Raw genomic sequence first — 20,284 nt, 5'->3', positions numbered from 1 at the left:
TAAACTTCTCCAGTGCTACTGTACATATCCTCTCAATATTTCTCTTTATGGCAAATATATCGCATTCTCATGCATTCAACCGATCAGGAGTTAAAGGTACAGAAAAGACAAGATAGCAAAAGTGTCCCCGGGCATGAAGTACTATGCGAGACCCTCCCATCAGTGTCCTTGGGAAGTCACCATGCCCTACAGGAAGGGATGCTGTCAGGGTAACACCAGGTTTGCAGTCAGCTTTGGAAGCTCTGGCCCCAGTCATGTCACTGAGGTCCTGGGAACAGGACATTTGCTCTCACCAACCCTGCTCACATCAGTAGGTTGGTGACACCAAAACATTTGCATTTTCCTAACCCCCCCCTGCGTGTTCCCAGACAATGAGTGCTGTTATAGGGCCACTTATGACTTAGTTAAATTATACTTTGAAATTAAAATATTGCTAAGTTAAATCTGCCTGGGACCTCTAAATAACTCCTTAGTAAGTCAGTCATTAGGCTAGAGTAGTCTGCTCTTCAGATCCTAACATTATGAACAGTGATAGTTGAGAGCTGGCTATGCTGATGAGCTAGGGCTTTTTCCAGACTTGCTCTGCATTTATTACCATGGAAAACAGAAAAGGTTTCCTGAACAAAAATCTAAGGATTAATCTAAGGGTTTATCTATGGATATTTATTTGAGCTACATTTCTCCAGTATCTTGGTGTATTTCTTTCCTTGGAAAAATGAGGTTTCATGAGCAAACATCTAAGGACGTTTAGCTGGACTGGAACATTTTCTTGGTCAGTTGTACAAAGAATATGAACAGCAGAAACTTTGTTTCTTTTCTGTACAAAAAGAAACAAAAGGCTTCGGGACACAAAATACGTGAACACCTTGCTGCTTTGGCCTTAGATTTCATCTGAATGACATGGTCAAGTAACCAGATCTTATTTATAAGGTGCAAATTTCAGCTGATAATATATGTGGCTTTGCAGATTTTTCCCCTTTCTAGTTGTGTAGCTGGAAGAATATTTTGCCTGTGCATTAAGCTAAGTAAAGCCAGTTGTGCTGGTCTTTTTCTTCTTCCAGTGGTGTTCCATATGAATTACACGAATGAAGCAAAAACAAATAAATAACCACTTTTCTCCGACACTAATTAGAGACCAGCTAGCTTGTCCATTTATAAAACTTTTGGCTACAGTTTCCTGACACATTTTTATAAATCAAAACCAGATGACGGCTTTATAAAGGTATTGATGTTTGGCAAAAAAAAACCCTACTAAATGCCAGCGACAGAAATAAAAGGATTAAGTGATCCACTCAGCAGCAGTAAAAGTCCCCATTACCCATAAGCATGCACTCTGAACATGGGGCAGCCCTCTTAATTACTCTTTTTCTTCCCAAGTGGCCTTTCTTTCTTTTTTCTTTTGATCCAAGAACAATGTTTGTCTCCTGAAAGTGGGGGTAGAGAGGGAAAGATTAAGGCATCTTTTTATGTGACAGACTGAATTACATTAAAAGAAGCAGATCCAGTAGTTTCTCAGAGGGCTCAGGCCTGCAAGATACCAGGCGATCTGGCCAAGCACTTAAACGCATACTTAACTTTTATGTATGCAAGTTGAAAATTAATTACTGACTGAAGTGCTTTTCTGGATCAAGGCCAATACTTTGCAGGATCAAGGCTGTGGCTTTTATAGATCTCCGGCAGTTTGGGAGAGCACAGAGAATTGGAGGAACAATCATATACACTAATTTACCATAAACTGGGGATCTGGGTCAGGAAGAGCTAGGTAATGTATACTTTTGCTGTGACAGAGAGAACAAATTCAACTGATGTGAGGAGTCTATGATCACTCAATCTGACTTTTCTTCAAATACCCTGCCTTACAATGCCCTCTCCTGACTCCCTCTTCCACTCGAGCTCTCAATCTGCCCTCTACAATCAGCGTGCTTGAGCTCAGAGCAAGACAAAGCTCTTTCCACTAGTAGCATCTCTCCCACATTTTTGCAAGTGTCCCACAGTTGGACAAGCACCAGTTTAAACCATTCCACAGAAGTCTGATGATACACAGGGCTGTGTGGGGGCAAATTTCATTTGCAACATAAAGAGTTACCTAGGAATTAGTTCCTTAGGGAATGTTTTAACTGTCAAGATTTGTTTTATTTTGTAAAGTTAGTTCTGTAAAGCCAGAATCACAGAACTCAGTAAGTGCTCCACAACTGAACATCTCATCTGGGTTTCACACCATAATTCAAGGAGAGCTTGCAGTGTCTAACTCTGCCTGCCTGAAAGGAAGCCTCTAAGCCTATTTGACTCCCTGGTTTAAAACCGATTCAGGTAATTTAGATGCACTCCTTTGCCATTCATCTGTACTATGCAGATGACACCAAGGTGGGGGAGTAGGCAATACACTGCAAGGCAGATCTGGCTTTCAGAGGGACCAGGTCTGATGGGAACCTCATGAAGTTCAACAAAAGCAAATGCAAGTCATGCACCTGGAGTGGAATAACTCCATGTGTAAGCACAAGTTGAGGGATGACTGGGGTCCTGGTGGAGAACAACTTGACCGCGGGCCAGCAATGTATCCTACATGGCAAAGAAGGCCAACAGTGGGGCCAGAGAAGCGATCCTTCCCCTTTATATGATACTTGTCAGACCCTATCTGGAGCAATGTCTGTCAAGAGTTGGGCTCCCCAATGCAAGAGGGCCACTGAAAGTCAGGGCTAGATTATCCGTTGCTTTGAGGAAAGGCTGAGAGAGCCATATCTGTGCAGCCTGGAGAAGAGAAGGCTCAGGGGTGACTTCATTGCTGGCTGCTACTGTCTGGCTGGAAGATACAGAAAGACCAGAGCCAAACTCTTCTCAGAGGTGCACGGTGATAGGACAAGAAGCAACAGACGCAAGTAGGACCATGGGAAATTCTGATTAGATATAAGAAAAAATATTTTTCAGCACAAAGGTGGTCAAACACTGTAACAGGTTGCACAGAGAGATTGTGGCATCCCTGTAACACCTTGGAGGTGCTCAAGATTCAGCTGGATGCAGCCCTAAGCAACCTGATCCAATTAGACTTGCACTAAGCAGCAGGATTGACCAAATGATCTTCAGAGGTCTATTCCAACCTAAGTTATTTCTTTAATCTACTATAAATTTGACACTGCCAGAGTCTGGTTTTTGTTGGTTTGGATTTTTTGGTTTGGTTGGGGGTTTTGGGTGGGGTTTTTTGGGTTTTGGGTTTTTTTTTTTTTTTTAGGAAATAGGCTACAACATGTATGTGGTACTGATGGATAGCTATAGCACTTCATGCAGTGCAGAGTATCCTAACCAGAAACCATGCAGAAAGCCAGATGCACTAGCACTGAACATTATCACTCAGTTTGCTTCTTAAAATGGAAGGGATAATGTTTCACTCTCTAAAAGATCTTAAATCTCAATACACGTAATATCTATCTGCATCTTCAGACAGTTACACAAACCTGTGTCAGCACATTCACATACATACATATCCAGAAGCCTGTATCAGAGAGAGCAAACAGTCCTCCTTACCCTGAATGGATGGTTTCACTAAACATTGACTAAATCACGGCAACAGGACACATTGTGTGTTATTCTACATTCAGAAGAGAAGCAGTCCTTTGAATAAACTCAGTGTTGCAGTGGCATTGTTTCTAGGCATTTCACTTTCCCTCTGGAAATGAAACCATAACATGCTCAAAGCACACAAGAGTTATGAGCCTTTTCTTTATAAGAAACAGTGTACTGAATATTGGAGTGTTTGGGGCATGGATATATAGAGTACTGCAAATAAGAAGTTCTCTCCCATTCCTCCTGCAACAGCAAGCCGAGATGAATATTTACTTCAAGTGTTGGTACTATTTTATTTCTCGTGTCTTTACAGAATATCCCACAGACTATAAATTTATGAGGCATTCTGAATGACATTCATCTCAGCTTTTCATGCTGTATCTCCAAACAAATGAATGTGTATTGAGAACTTAAATATTTATTTAAAGGAGGTGAAATCTAATATTTACCACTGTATTTCCACACTATGAGCAGGGATGGGTGTAAGAAACTCAGCAGAATTCAACTGGAAATTCCCTATGCCAGACAGTTTCGTTACAAGTCCCAGTAAATTCATGGGTGGAACCTGAGCGTCTTCTTTTAATGAGTTTAGCGTAAGCATCACACACCTTTAACGTAGTATGATGTATGGCACCATAGAACAATGCTGAGCATGTAATATCCAAAGGGGGACACAATATCTTAACTATCACATTAGGAAAAATATGACATATTGCATACAAAACAAACAGCAGTTCTAAGAGACTTTCCCATGCCTCCTTTGTGCTCTGCTAGTGCAACAAATCCAGCTTCTACCCATCTGCTGGGTCATAAAGAACCCATCAACAGGCCAGATTTAAACATTATTGACATGAGATGTCATGGTGCTGCTTCTGGCTTATATCCTTTTGTATTAATATTTTATATTAAAAAAAAATCACAGAGAATAATAAGGCAAACATGATGAATTAAAAGGACAATATGTATTTTTAAAAACTATTGTCACTGAAGATTAATTTCAATCAACCAAATGTGATGAATAATACAAAGACCTTCCATTTCTCTTGCAGTAAGACTGTCTTTACCATTTTAATTTCTTGTGAATATTTCCAGTAAAACCCTCACCTATTTTCTAATTGCAACACAACTGCAAACACCACCTTAAGTGGCGTAGTACACAGCATAAAGATACCCAAGCTACCATAAAGATATCCAAACCAGCATAAGGATATCCAGACTCGCATAAGGATATCCAAACTAAGCCTTACCTTTGTGCTGGCACTCTTGGCTGGCACTAAGAAATAATGCAACTCCTCCACCAGTTGGCAGAAAAAACTAGTTTGGTGATGAGTGTTGGGAAAACGTGAATTTCCTTGGTGCCTGTTCTGTGTTCAACTTACTTGAGCAGGTTGCCGAGATTAAATAGAGCTCGATTGTGCTGAGGGTTTAACTGAAGGGCCCGTCTATAGTACTCTTTTGCCTCCACCACATCTTTGGTCAACGTCCCCAAGTTGTTGAGAGCACTTGCATGACGAGGGTACAGTCTAGGAAAATGAAACATCAAGTTACAGACACTCATTAACTGACAAATAAAGCCAAAGTCACTAATGCTGCCACCACTGCTTTTTGTCACTTGGTAAAGGGAAGGATGTCAGCTAGGAAACACAGTTTTCCCCTCATTTGCAGCAGGTCCTCATGGGACCCTGAGGAACCTTTTCAACTCTCAAAGAGACAGCAAATCAGATCTTCTTCTACAGTTCCTGTATGCCTGCAGGGCAAAAGGGAACACTGAACACTTCTGAAAGTCTCTTTTACCCTCAAAGCAAAAGGCAAAATGACTAAAGCAGCTTGAATGTCTTTATGCAAAATGTTTTTCAAACAAGCAAGAACTGCTTTATCAAAAATATGTTTCCAATGGAGATATGTTCTGAAATACACAGAAACCAACAAAACAGTTTTAATTGATCTGTTTTGTTGTCTGTTGGGGTTTTTTTACATCAGTTTTCCACAACAGAAGTAACAATAAAGTGCAAAAGGGAACTTGAAATCAGCCATTGAACAATGTTTACAGGACCAAGCAAAATGATACGAAAATCTGGAAATAGACTGCTTAACAGTATGAATTCCCGAAGCTTATAGTTATATTTTTTTACTACGTGGTTCAGTTCTTTTAACTGATCTGTTGATCTTTACATCAATCTGTTTCAGTTACAACACTACGTATTGGCCCAAGTGCTAAAATTCTCCATGAACTAAGCAGCATGTTACCGTCCATTAAGCTGCTTAAATTCTCAAAGTTGTGCTCCTACATTAATATTTTGGTTTGGAGATCTCCCACCAGAAAACTCTAGAGGGGAAAGTAATCCAGGGTAAGATTTAGCACCCAGGACCCTTTGTGTCATAGATGGGGGAAAGCTGAGATTCATTATAATAAATAAGTCTATGTCAGTAGCCCACAAGTCCCAGGCAAGCTGGAAGACCAACTGACTGAGAATGTCCAGTGCTCAATGAAATGGTGCACAGGTGCTTGCCCAGTGAACTCGAGATGGCCATTCATGATAGGAAGGAAGCAGGTTAAGATGGACAATGCTTGGGTTTGAGAAGACCTAGTCACAAATCCCACTGCCACTGTAGATATTCTGTTTTAAATGAGGACATATGACATTTCTTTGCCTTAGGTCCCTGTTCACGGGAAAGCGATGTGGATAATGACATTAAAAGTGGTTGGCTATGATAGCTCATGGTACAGCATGAGGAGGGGCATTTAAAGGAAGAAGGGATTAAGACTCAATAATACAGTCTGAATCTGAAGTTTGCAACTGTTCTTAATCTAAGACTTTCTATGGTGGGTTTTTTTGCCTGGAGTTTTTCATTATGTCAGTTCAGCCCTGGGATTTTCTGTGCTTAAGTACCATGAATAATTTAGTATTTTACACACTGCTGCAATGTTTGTATCAGTCACGTTTTTGCTCCACAGAATATAAGTGATTTTGGCACAGACTTACTTGGGGGTGAAGCTGGGAACACATGAAGGAACTCCAGGAAAAATGGACATGTACCAGTAACAGACACAGGATGTGTCCTACAACTAAGTAAGAGAAGAGCCCAAAGTCCCTTTTTTTAACCCAACAATAAGCCTAGCAGACAAAGGTTACTTATTGAACGTATTATAATGACAGAAGATAAATGCAGTGACCACCACTTATAGTAACTAACGACTGCAGACTCTATGAACCTCCATCCTGTACAGATAAGCATCCTATCTCTCAGAGGTAACCACTTCTGCTGCAGGCCCTCAGGTGCATTGCCCAGTGTCTCCACTCACCCATACCACCTGCATTTGCTGCTCAATTTTTGAAGGGCTCCCCAATAGGTTTTGTCACAGAGGAGCAAAGACTAGGAAATTCACGGTGAGACTGCATTTGGCACAGGAATAGTATCGCCTTCCATCACTGAAGTTACCCAGAGAGCCTGACACATTTTGGGATGTGAGAGGCTATCTGCGCTTGGAGAAGAATCAACAAAGGACAAGATGGTGATGAGGATACAGTGTTGGATCTTGACCTTGGCCCTAAAACCCACTGGTCATCAAGGCTAAGCCTCCACAGCTGAAGCGAGCTGGGAGAAATGCTTTCCACAGCAGCAGCAGGAGAGCAATGGGAAGGACCAAGCTTGCTTGCTCTTCAGCACTTGGAAAGCAGCTCTGTGTGATACCTTGACCAGGATCCTGAGTGAAGAACGTCTTATCTATCTTAGGGCAAATGACGAAGGGCTCAGCCTTGTTTCCCATTCTTCCATGTGATTCTGACATAGTTTTGGACCAAAATAAGGTCTGGGAGATATATTTGAGGCTGTTTTTTTTTTTTTCCCAGTTGGCTATGATAAAAGCTGTGTACTACTTTTGTCAGTACTCACACATAAAAACAACTTTAATATCTGACATGAAACTGCTTCAGTTATGAGTGGGCACAAGTATTTCAGACAAGTCTTGGGAAAGAAACAGATTAACATTTTACAGCCCTAAACCTGATGAGTTTGCTCTCAAACTCAGAAATTAATTCTGTTCTTGGCCTCTGGTGCTCCCATGACATTTTAGGCCCAGAAGATTTCCTTGCACCAATGTGGAGAGGAATGAAAACTCAAGATTAAAAAGAGAACTGATTTCACCTTTAAATTGCACAGCTCTGACCAGCAGCTACATAAATACACTTATGCACTCAGCGCTAAAACCTCTCAACAGCAAATCACAGGATGCAAGCACAACTCCCATGCATCCTGGGCTCTGTTTCTTGTGTTTTACATTTATTCATTACATCTCATTGCCTTTTCCAAGAAATGTAAATGAAAAACCAGAACCCCAGCTAGCAAAAATTGTCAGCTTAAACCCGCTTAGCATCTGGCCTGAAGAACTTCTGACATTTGCAATTTTACATACCTGAACAAACATTGAGAGAAAAATCTGAGCACAGTGAGATAAGGCAATGGCATTGAGCTTTGCCATTAGGGTTCAGTTCTTTACAGCTTTATTTGGAATATTACTTTATTAAGGTGGTAGAGCTAGATGCTATTCAACTGAGTTCAGCAGAGCTATAACCAAGCCCTAAGAGAGCATCACATCTAGTCAAGTAACCAGAGCCAGAGGCTGAGCCCATGACCATCCATGCCGTTGTACTGTTAAACATGGCTCCCAACACTTTCACACCACCCTCACATAGCTGCCAGGAGTGCTCCAGGGCTAAGCCCAGACCAGGGTCTGGTCCCAGCAGCCAAGCTGGGTTTGGCCACTGTTTCTTAAAGGATACAAATACTGAGTACTTGTGGGTCAGTTTATGCCAACTGACCTAAGTGCTAGAGAATGGGGACCAGACCCTCTTTTATTTATTAGTATGGATGTTGACTAAAGCACTAATGGCTTTATTCAACCTACCCTCTGTTCATGTACACCCACTGCTGTTACTAATGACTTCCTGCGGATAAAACCAGAGTAGAACAAAGTCTTGTGGCTGGATTTAAAGAACTGTGTAAAACTTGACCATAAATGACTAATTAAACCAACATTTACTTAAGAACTCTCAAAATGTTTCTGCAAAACTTGCAGATACACCATTTGCAAACTGGTTTGCTGTACGTGGTCTATTTTTTTTAATGAATGGAGGCACATGAACATTGTTTTCCATTTTGATGTTATCAGGAGGCTTGTGCTGTTTCTCAATACTTTCGGAATTTGCTCCAGCAACTGCCAATGTCTACTCTGCTTATTTTGACCGTGAGCCCTCTGATGCAAAGATTGTCTCTTCCTACATGTATTTATTTTTTGGAAGGGTCAGAAACACATTACCAGGACAAGGAGGTCTCCAGTTAACCTGAGGTCTCTTCATGCCACAATAATGACAATACTCAGAAGCCAGACCTAATTTTACAGTCAGGATACCGAGATGCAAGGAATCGGTTGGAACATATATGCCTTGTTTTGCAACCTCTCTCAAGAAACAAAGCTTTCTATCTATCTGGACACACACAGAGCTGTATTTTCCTTGCCACCACCACTGATAATGGTAACAGTCTGCAGGCAATATCCTTCTTGCTATGCATCTGATTAGGTAGAAATTCCTCTAGGCTTCACCTAATCAAATGCAAGTGCTGCATTATTTATGAAAGAAAGCTGAATTTCATTAAACTTATTCTACAAGCAGTTCATGTAAAAAAAATCAGTTTCTCCTTTCTTTTAGAAATCAGAATAATTTTCTCTAAAAACCTACATTTGCGGGTAACTATAATAGAAGTTTTGAAATGGCAAAATTGCTCTAGAAAAAAAAGAAACCAACCCATAAAAGAATATTTTTAATCAGACTGGGATTTCATTTCTAAAGGGAAGACAAGTGGGATGTTTCCTTGTCGCAGAATGAATAATTCAAATGATTCCTCCAGTGCTGTATCTGCAATTGTCAGAATAAATTTAAGCAGCTTTCCCTTTAACTGTTACAGGTATACACTGCACAAGAAGTCCTGCTAGTAATTATCCCCACTTCTTTTAGGCTAGCAAAATTCCCTCTAATACCATCAAACAAAAGCCTTATTGACTTGCATAGCCAACAGATTCAGTTTCACAAGAAGATACCAGTAATAAAACATAACACAGTCATCAAAATGCTGATGACCATTTATTTTGCCTTTTAATTTAATGCTGCTATTACCTGAAACATCTTTTCTTTGATTTGAGGGGTTTTGTTTGCCACCAAATCTGAACTACAAGACAATTCCAGTAAAAAGAGAAAGGGAGGGAATCTGTTGTCATGACTACAACCTATAATCCACAAAGAATTTTAATTCTTTTAATTCAGATTGAGGGAGACTCCTTAAGCAACTGGGAAGCTCTCCTCCCAGTCCTGCCTTTAAACAGCCCTTAGTCTGGTGCCAGAGGTATTCAGGGGGCAAAAGCCATTAGTGTGACAACTCCTCACTTGCTGTTAAGAGCATTATGGGGGTTTTGCACAGCAATTGCTGTGCAGGGCCAGAAAATAACAGGGGATGGGGCCAGACCAACATGCAATAAAGCCTGCAAATCTCCCACAAACAGCATGGGAAAGGCTTCAATGCCAGCTTTCAGGGTCCACGCAGCCCCCCACAGCAACTGCATGATGAAAGGTTATTGAAAGCAGTCCAGAGCCCCCTCTCAGAGCTACGACAGCCGTGAGATGTCACACACTAGGGTGCGATTCTATCTGGTATCCCAGCCCAGTGCTCAGCCCCTCACCACTCTCCAAGTATTGGTGATAAACCTGTTCCCAGTGACTTAAAACATGAGTCCTCAAAACTACTATAAAAACTGTAAGCAACACCGGCTATTATTATCCTAAGGGCCGTGCAATGGCAGCAGCAGAAAGAAACCTGCCTGCATTACCTTCCACAATATTCAAAGGGGCGCCACGCGCGCTAATTTCTGCTAAAAAGAAGAATCAGCAACTTATTCAGCCGGGAAGAACGAGCGTGCCTGGTTTTTGTTAATGCATCTTTTGATTAAAGAATGCATTTAAAAGCTAGCATTCGCAGTGAACGTTCCACCTTTGAAGCAGCTGTGATTAATTACCACCGCTGAGCTGCCATGACAAAACAGGTTGTCTTACCTCTCTTGTTCCTAAGAGGAAAAGAGAGGCTGAAAGCCCCTGGGACAGACCTCCTCTCCCAAGTACTCCATAGTGCAGTATACATCCCTGCTGCCTGCTTTCAGCTCTCTCCATGCCTGCATGACCCTGCCACAGTGCTCAGCATCCACGAGGCTCACTTCAGCCAGATTAAGCATGCAGTCAGGCCTTAATTATTCAAGCCCAATTACTTGCTGGCAGCATGGCAACTAGTTTTTAAGGCACGTTTTGCCCCATTCCAACATATACTGTAATATTTTATTAGCATCATTTTGCCAACAAAAGTAAGAATGTTACATGAATAATGTTTCTTCTGTGCCAAATTTTTATACTGCCCATTTTATATTTATTCCGGTATACTATTTCAAGCCAATTTTCCAATCTTAATATTACCTCACACTCATGTTCATGTATCCACGTAGCTCTCAATAAAGCTCTATATTATGCTGAAATCAAAGCTTGACTTGATGTAACTCTGAGACCAGTCGCCCTACAGGGAACAATCCTGCACTGGCAACAACCCGGGCCATATCCTCAAGTGTGGCACCTTGTTCTAAGAGCTGCTGTACATTATGTAGAGACATGTAGGGTCATGGAGCCAGATCCTATGTCTTTCTCAAAAAGACCTCCAATTTGCAGCATTTGAATTCCTTTTACAGCAGGAGAGATGATCCTGCAATGTTAAGCAGCAGCTGGTTTTCTTCTGAAGAGTTTTTGTAGTTGCATCAGTATTTCCTGAAAGGTAACACCCTTCAGCTTGGCAGAAGGTTTGTGGCAGGCTGGGGCTTTTTATATTTAAAAAAACCAAACCCCAAACCTGGAAATCCTGTTGAAAAAACAGTAGGTGAGAGATCTAACACTTTTAGGTTCTATTGGAAGCCTCAGGCATAATCTTCTTCAGTGAAAGCGTGACAAAGCAGTCAGACTCCTGGCTGTACACAGGTTGGGTATTACATCACACTCATTTCCAAGTACTCAGCTATGAGATGGCCTGGCTCAGGGCCCAACACAACACTGGGAACAAGACAGGGAGTGATCCCACCCCAGCATGGTGCCAGGAGCTCTCAGAGCATCCCTTAGCAGCTCTGTGGGTCCCATTAGAGTCCTCACTGATGTTACATGGACTGGCTCAGGTCCTGATAAAGGTCTTGTTCAAGAAGTCAGTGTGGAGAGTGCCTATAGCTAGTTCAGACACCCACCCAGGCTGGCCTCTCCCTGCTGCTGCTGAAGGGTAGGTGGTCCCCTGCCAGATGCCTTCGGTACCCCAGCCTACCTCAAAAAGTCTTCTACCTTCTGGTGGGCAGAAGTCATCCACTTTTTGGCACTGAGCACCTACAGTGTGGACACTGAGAGATGGTGCTCATCTCTGCCACACTTCCCACATGGCCTAGGACAGCTCTGTCTCTCAGGGTGTCCATGCCCTGTCACTAAGGGGACAATAAAACTTCCCTGCCCCATTCTGTTACCTCTTCACTCACTGCACAAGCCCTCTGTGGTGATGATGACCTCCAGCTTCAGTCAGTGGTTAGCACAGTGGATCTTGATCTCAGCTGAGATCTCCAGAGGCTAGTTCAGCATAAATAGTAAGTGCTGAATCTCAGGCAGGGATCAGTGGAAGGAAGAAGGGTCCTTCTCCCCCTGCCTGGCCACCCAGCTAGCAGGAACAGCAGCCCATGGGCACCCTACCACCAGCAAACCCTTTCAGCGGGGTGAGCCCCAGAGCTGATGGGCAGAGCACAGGGACATGTTGTACCATAATACTGAGGAAAACCTCTCTGGGACAGAAATGAGGGAGAAGAGAAGCTGCATAGATTTAACCTGTACATTGACAAAAGCCCAATTAACTCTTTGAAAAAACCCCATCCAGAAGCATGCCATTTAAAAAACAAACCTGCAGCTCATGAAACAATATTACAATTTCTGAATTTTCATTAAATTTTCAAACTCGGGCAGGGGCAGAAGCTTAAGAGTTGCAGTTGAGGAGAAAACCAGGATTTTAAGTCAAACAATGTTACAGCTAAATATAAATAAATAAAATGTTTCCTGCTAAATTCACATGTTCCCTGCAGTGCTGAGGCAATACGAGGTTATCAAACTGGGCTGCCTGCTTATGCTCACACATAAAAAATTTATGCAGGATTCATGTAAGTCCTGGAAAATTCCAGAAACCTCTCAAGTCAAACAAAGGACTAACAATTCACGACGTGCCTGACTTACAGACAGCGTGAACAGTGCAGGCTCATCCACAGAGCCCACAGAAACTAGAGGTACACCACAGCACACAGCAGACCACTGGGTGAGTTCTTCCCCCAAACCGCTACATGAGGGGATGAAATAACAACCTGTATCTCACTGAAGCAGATGGGATGAAATCACACCTATCATCTCCCAAGGTTAAGAGGCACTGGAGGAAGCTGTACAGCCCCACACCGCCACCCGTAATCACTGCTGTCTCCAAGATGTCTGGGAGTTGCCTCAGCCTTCGGTGTAAATCAGAGCAGAACCCATTGCAACAGTGCCCAAATTGCTCAAAGGGGCCATTCAGAAGTCTGGGGATAAGCAGAGTGCCTCAGCAACTCCTGCCAAGCCTTCATAGAAAGTCTCAAGGTTGTCCTTGACAGACGTGTGCTGGGAACCAATTTTTCTGCTGACCCGTGGTAAGGAGCAGTGAAAGCAAGTCTCTGATGATTTAGCACGATGATAATAAGCGCTACCTGGTCATTCTTTGATCAAAGTTTTCACAAAGACAAGGACAGTCGGCTAGGGAAAAAGAAATAACTGTGGGATCAAGTCACTAACCTTTGGATCTGAGGTTCTCATTAGCCAAAAGTGAAAAGTAGACTCAAACACCTGAGTAATATAGCCGTAAGTCTCTCTCTGCATAGCCCACATAAAAATCAAAATAGATGCCTTGTCCCCGTAAGAAAACAGCTTTGCAGCTTCAATAGGGAAACAGTTTCCATTCCCCAGATTTTTAGCTCGGTCCCTAATATTTAAGTAGTCAGAGCAACGACGTAGTGCCTGAGGTAGGCTACAGAGCAGTCATTCTCACAGCTGATGCGGGCTCTTCTCCAAGAAGACACATTTGAAAAGCCATCAAGTCCCTGAAGGACAGTGTAGAAGGACCTCCACCATGACAGAAGCCATGTTCTAGAAAGGGGCCCTGGCTGTAAATACCATTGTCCAGGGATGAGTTGTATATACATCTATGTGTAGCTTCCACCACTGTCAGGGCAGTTACACATTTACTGCCTCTGCATCAGGGCTCATGGCTGCACTTACACCGGTTTTGATTTTGAGAAAAATAAAAGCCCATGCCTTGATTAATTAATATTTTATCACTAAAAAGTAGAAAACTGAGCAGAGGTGGAGCACACCCCAAAACAGGCAGGGATTAGCACTTTATAGAGAGCAAATAAATTTCACTGGCTGAAGGAACTTGGCCATCATCCCATGCACTGTGTTGTAAAGGCCATTAAGTCTCTGATTCAAATTATCAGGCACCCTTCTCAGCCATCAATTACTACTAAATTACCCAACAGTTCCGCCTAGCTTCAGGACAACCACCATATACACGTACACAGGAGCACCGATTACCCCCAAAGCCTACTGTCAAAACGCAACTCAGAAGAACACCGTGCAAAGATGTTTCTGACTACTTGGATGTGATCTGCCTCAAGTCTGTAACACCCACTAATGCAGTGCATTATGTGAAGTCTCTATGAAGATGTTTCATCAAGTGCCTAAGCAGAGGGCTTGCTCCAAGGGCCTGACCTAAGTACCATTACGTGTCAGAAGGGCACTCACAGTTTCGGGAGCAAACAGAGCCGTGGCAGTCACAGCAAAGCAGCGCTGCACATTTTTGACTCGCTGTAAAAACAGGCTAACAAATGGTGCTGGTATTTTAATTCTTTCCAGAAATAAATCACAGATGGTATCCAAGGCCACCTGCAGTCCACGCTGAGAGGCATTTTCAAGGCACACACACAGGCACACACACACACAAAGGGCCTTATGAATACAATTTTTTTACTGCATGGAGAGTGCAATTTAACTGAATTTAAACAACCCCAGATACTGTTGATTTAAGATATATAAAAACCCAGTGGGAAGGTGTGTGGGAAAGCTTAGCAGGAAACCTGAGTCTCCCTTACAGGATTAGGGCTTTATTTCTAAAGTGAAGTGAGGAGAAAGCAGCTTTGCTTGCTCCTTTTCTTTCCACTCCAGTGATGTTATGAACCAGTATTATTCCCTCAGTGAGGGACACAGATATGGTACCCACACTGATTCCTCTCCCTCCTCCTCCATCTAGCCTGCATTCAAGTACCAAGTATACACAAGCCTGATCTCGTGACACTTCCTGATGCCACAAACCAGCACTCCCAGTTTCCATGTGTGAGCAATGCTCTAAGCTGTATTATTTGCAAGCTCTGAGAGAGCCCCACCACGTCACAGCACCAAGTGTCTTCATACTGGTTCATCTGCCTCCTGGCCCACTCCCTCCTCCCTTTTAAGGCTGAACACCAGAGCAACTCCCTGAGGCACAAAGAAAGCCAGCCCAAGGATTCCTGCTTGCTGGCCAGAGGTCCTCTTCTCTGGAAGATGACACAAAGAAGAACGGAGGTTTCTGCAAGGCAGGCTGGTCCCCTTCCCTGCTCTGTTTGGTCAGCAGCATTTGGCAGGGAAAGTCCACAGGGAGCTTATGGCTATGAACCTGTTGATGGATCATACACACACACACAGGCACACTGCAGACATGTGTGCATTCTCATGTACACACACCGGTGCATTTATGTACATAAATTCACACTTTTATATATGGTGGATACTTCCTCCAGAGCTCTATAGTATCAGGTATTACACTGACGGTAAGAGGCAGTTTACACACTTGCCCATGGCTCCCCTGGGAAAGGGCAGCACCCCAGAGGCCAGTGCAGGCTTGCCCTGAGGTGCCTGGTGCTTGCAGGGCCAGCCTGAGTCTCTACTTCACCCCTCTGCCCTCACCCTACTGGCTGTATTTCTTTCTTTCTATCACTTTTCATTTTTCAGTCCCCCAATCCCATTTCTGTGACTTTCATCCAGCAAAAATGTTATGAAGAAATAACTCAGCTATGATTCCACCATTTATATTATGTGATGGTCACAGTATCAGCCTTCAAAGATAACTCTTTCTCTCCCACTATTAACTTAAACAAAACATTGGCATTTTTTAATTAAGGGAAAATCTATATGGTTTTATATGTAAGAATGCAAACATGAATTTTCAGATGCTGACCAGACACAGAATAGCACAGAACTATTATTAGTACATTTATTCACCCAACTCCAGCAAGAAACCAGCAACCTCCTTCAGCCCCACCGGCTGCTCCTTACATCAATCTGCCACCCATGGGAAGCCTGGCCCTGGCAATGAGCATATAGATAGATGGTAAGACAGTGCTGCTTTGGGAATTAAAACTTTGAAAGAGTGCCATTGTAGCAGGGAAGGTGAAGTTCTCCCCCTCCCCCCAATTGTTAAAAGGGTTATTAAAGTCATAATGAATGTTCATCAAACAGGTTTTGAGCCTCTGCTCTTTCCTCCTCTGCATGTCAGCACATGTTCATTCCTGAGGAGCAATAAAACAGTCTCAACAGCAATGTCCAGCAAACAAGGCTGGGGAAAAGCAGGACAAAACCTGGTAGCCATCAACAACAGCAAAAATGTCTTCATTAGCACATCAGAGTTGTTCTTCCTATTTGTGTGAGGTTGCACAACTTCATATTCACACTCACAAACATGAGAGTGGCAAGACAAGTTTTGCTTCGGACAAGACCAGCACTGTTTGATCTGCAGGAGCAGGAAGTCTCTGAAATGCCTCACAGCACCCGCATGTCTGCAGCAGAAGCAGCAGCAAGGACGTTAAGGCCAGCTTTCAGAGCAGCCATGGTCAGCTCACATCTCAGATGGAGTATTTCTGGCCTTTTCTTTTTGCAAAGAAAAAGCCCCAAGTATCTCCTGGGGTCACTACCACATGTCAGGCAAACCAGTGAAGCAGTCCAATCCAGCAGTGTGTTTTTCTTGTTTTACTGAAGGTAAGCTGAAAGGTTTATAACCCACTGCTACAACTGCAGAACACCAGCTGCTCATCAGGTCTGCTTTACAGGTAACTCATCTTGCATCTCCGAAGGGCTCTGCTTCCATCATTCCCCTTTTAGGAACCCAACATACAGGAGGAGCCTTTCCTCCATACACAGAATTTGTATTTTTCATTCTCCACATCTCCAGTTCAAATGGTTTTCTCCATTTTTGCATTTCATTTCAGTTTCATTTCCCCCACTCTTGGGCAACATAATTAGATTGCACTAATTACCTAAGCCTGGCTAGGTCAGTGTGTTGTGTCACCGGCCCCTGGGCTGGGGAATGAGTTTTTTGGCAGGCCACCTACAACAGCATCAACAAGTGGTTGTTGGACTCGATCACAAAGTTTGCCTTGGAAACTTGTGCTGTTGTTTCACTGTCAGAGAAAGCACATTCTCCTCCACCACTTACCTGCCCTGATGCTAACAGAGATGTGCCAGCAGAGGATCAACCTGATTTTGAAAGCAGGAATGGGAGCAAGTGATTAAAGTACCAGGGATCAACTTTCCCAGGATTTAGTTTCAATTGCTATTATTTCACTACATAACCTGTGTGCACTTCAGCATCTTTTCCCACAGCTCTAGCTACAACATCACCTACCTACTTCACAGGAGCAATGGGTTGCTCTGCTGAGTAGCTACGTGGCAACCAACACTTCTGGCAGAGCAGCAGCGCGTGGAAGCGCATCGTTACGTTGGTGGAATGGTAATTGCAAGCGGTTCAAGCAGCGGAGTGCAGACTGACAGGATCACTTTTGTTTAGCAAACAGTTAAACTCATTCACCAGAGATCAAGCAGACCTTACACTGTAATTTGGCACAAGCTTAGAAGCGAGTTGGAATGGTGGATGAGCCATCACACATGTGCCTCAGACAGAGCCAGTATGAGGCACATGTTCTCTCTTTCCTACCTCCCAGGAGCTCCCAGGCAGTGGGAGTCCATGTCCTTAATGACTTACTTTCCTTATTAATTCCTTCATTGATCTCACTGCACACTAGGCAGATACAACATTTTGATCTTCCCTACTTCTGACAGTGCTGCTGCCAGACTGCAAAGCCTCTTGAGCAGCTTGTGTTTGCTATAATCTGGGATCCACGTGGATCCACCTGGACTCACCTAGAGAGCAGACACCCAGAGAGAGATACATGGGGGAAACCAGGGAAGCTTGTTGTGTTAGCACTTCAGCGGCTGGTCTGCCTGCTCCCTGATGAGAAAATTCATGGAGTGAGTGGGTAATCCAGCTTCCCAGCTGTTCTTCCATTTTCAGGTCAGGCCAGTGGCCAAAAATACCCCAAACCATCAAAATCTGGTCAGGATATTAGAGCTACTACTTCCTTCTCTCTACCTGTGGAGTAACTGGTCTACAATCAGAGCAGTGATTGCACAGGTGGAATGTGTGAGGATGGCTAAATACCTTGGACATGAAATCTGTTCTTAGCTGAGATACCTGTCTATGGTCCTCCACTATATCCACCATCATGTTGCCTGTCCTCCTACATGCATCATCTTCTCTACTGCTTCAATGCAGCCATCACATGTAGGCACCTAGCAGAGGCTGCAAGGCCTACACACAACCCCAGGCATTTCAGAAGAGGTATGTCTGAGAGAAAGACATGGAATGTAATTCTCAACTGGAGAACACACTATACTTTTCACTTGCACTGTTTGATTGCTTATTACACAAATAATTTCCCTGTGACAGGAGTGGGAAAAAGGTGTAAAAATATGGAAAACAAGTGCAGAAGGACAAGGGATCAAGTAATGCAGCTTCCCAGTGGGGGAGCCAGCAGGAGACTCCCAGCTCCTGGTTTGCACTGCTGGATCGGATAGCAAATGCACAAGGCTGGTCTCACTTTTCAGAAGTGCCGGCTAATCCTGATAGTACTGAAGTAAGTGAAGCACTAGCCCTGGTGTCACTGAGACACCAAGCACCTAGAGAAGAGCATGGCTGGTTCTGTGTGGCTCCAAGTCCCAGCAAGGCTTTCGATATTCTATAAACGATACCATTGGCACAAACCATGCTATCTAATAAAGCTGGGGAAATGTCAGTAACCAGTTCTCAAAGCAGACTCTTTCACAATTGAAATACTGCAGAGCAGAAGGCAGCATAATAATTATAATAAATGGGTGCTGCTGAGTTAAAGAGCAGAATTTTTCATTAGCAAATCCCATTTACACAAGCAGAGGCAATTTTGGTAGGAGCTGTTGCATTCCTTTGTGCTCGCATGTTCACTGCAGGACTTAACAATTTTTGTTAGCCTTTCTTTTTAACTTGCAATGGGCTTTTCTGGTAAGTTGGAGAAAGTTCAGAGAATAGCTACAGGAACAACTGGAGGACTGCAAAAACTCACACGACACTGAAAATGCCAGCAACTGCATCAGTGGGTTGTATCAAGCAGCAGGTAAAGGGAGGAGTTGATCACTATGGAAAACAGTAGTGGCATCTTCATTGTGGCATTTGAACAAACCCAGCGACTAGAAGATGACATTAAACAAATCAGACTGAAAAACAAGGAGGATGTTTTCAAGAGCCAAGGTAATTAACCTTCTGTACCTTGGTGGTTGTGCTGGATTTTCCAGTCCTGGAAACATTAAAAACTAGGATAGAGGTTTTTCTAAATGACTTCCTAAATGCCCAGCATGGTAAAACAGAACAGGATGCTGCCCAAAAAAGCTAAAAATAGTTCTCACCCAGGTTCAGGCCCTCCCCTCAGTGACAATGAACTCCTGTCCTGCACGCTTAGCCTGGGTGGGTTAGGAGCCCTTGGAGAGCCTTTGTTATAACCCTGTCAGCTGGCCAGAAGACAAAACATAGATGTAATTTCTGGAGTTTCCTGCCACACCATGTGTCAGGAAAGAGCATGACTTGCACCTCCTGACATGCCCTATAGAGCTGAGCTATATCCTTGCTGTCCATCAGCTGAGCCACTCCTCACCTTGTCTGTCCTTCCCACATATGCTTTTATTCCCAAAGACATCATCTGCACCCTCCATGTTTGCTTTCCCTTGCCAACGTGTCCCCTTGCCTTTGCCCCCAAACTTATATCCCTGAAGGACTTGTCCCTTATCCCAGACCCCCAGGAGCAGAGCAGAGAGGTCTGAGGAGCTGGGGTGACCTGCTTGCTGCACTGAGCACTGCGCAGGCAGAGAGAATCAGCCAAGGCCCCAGCTGATCTGCACTAACAGCCCCAGCAGGAGCGATGCTGCTCGCAGGGAGTGACCCCATCCACCCATGGTCAGGAGGGTCCTTCAGAGACCTATATCACAGGAGATGCCCTATATTACAGCCCAGCCCAGGGCCCAGTTTTACCATGCATCTCTGGGCAAGGCGATTCACCCTCCTGCTTCAGCAGGAACCACAGTAATGATGTTTACACTGCTGCTACACAGGAACATTTTCAGGATCAATTAGTTTAGTGTTCATGCAAAGCTCTGTGGACAGAGGCCTCAATACAAGTAGTAAGTACCATTATTATTACTGCACTTCA

At 43.5% G+C, this 20,284-nt stretch overlaps 1 protein-coding gene across 1 annotated transcript in view; it reads right to left on the bottom strand.

Moving 5' to 3' along the window:
• Positions 1-20,284, bottom strand: part of TMTC1 (transmembrane O-mannosyltransferase targeting cadherins 1) — a 149,392-nt gene that overhangs the window by 18,810 nt on the left and 110,298 nt on the right. Inside the window, exon 12 of the mRNA XM_065682077.1 lies at positions 4,938-5,081. Coding sequence (XP_065538149.1) covers positions 4,938-5,081 — 144 coding nt within the window. The remainder of the gene's footprint in view (positions 1-4,937; positions 5,082-20,284) is intronic.

The sequence above is a fragment of the Lathamus discolor genome, chromosome 1, assembly GCF_037157495.1.
Source record: "Lathamus discolor isolate bLatDis1 chromosome 1, bLatDis1.hap1, whole genome shotgun sequence".
In the NCBI taxonomy this organism is placed as follows: domain Eukaryota; kingdom Metazoa; phylum Chordata; class Aves; order Psittaciformes; family Psittacidae; genus Lathamus; species Lathamus discolor.
This window is presented reverse-complemented; position numbering and strand designations above follow the sequence as displayed.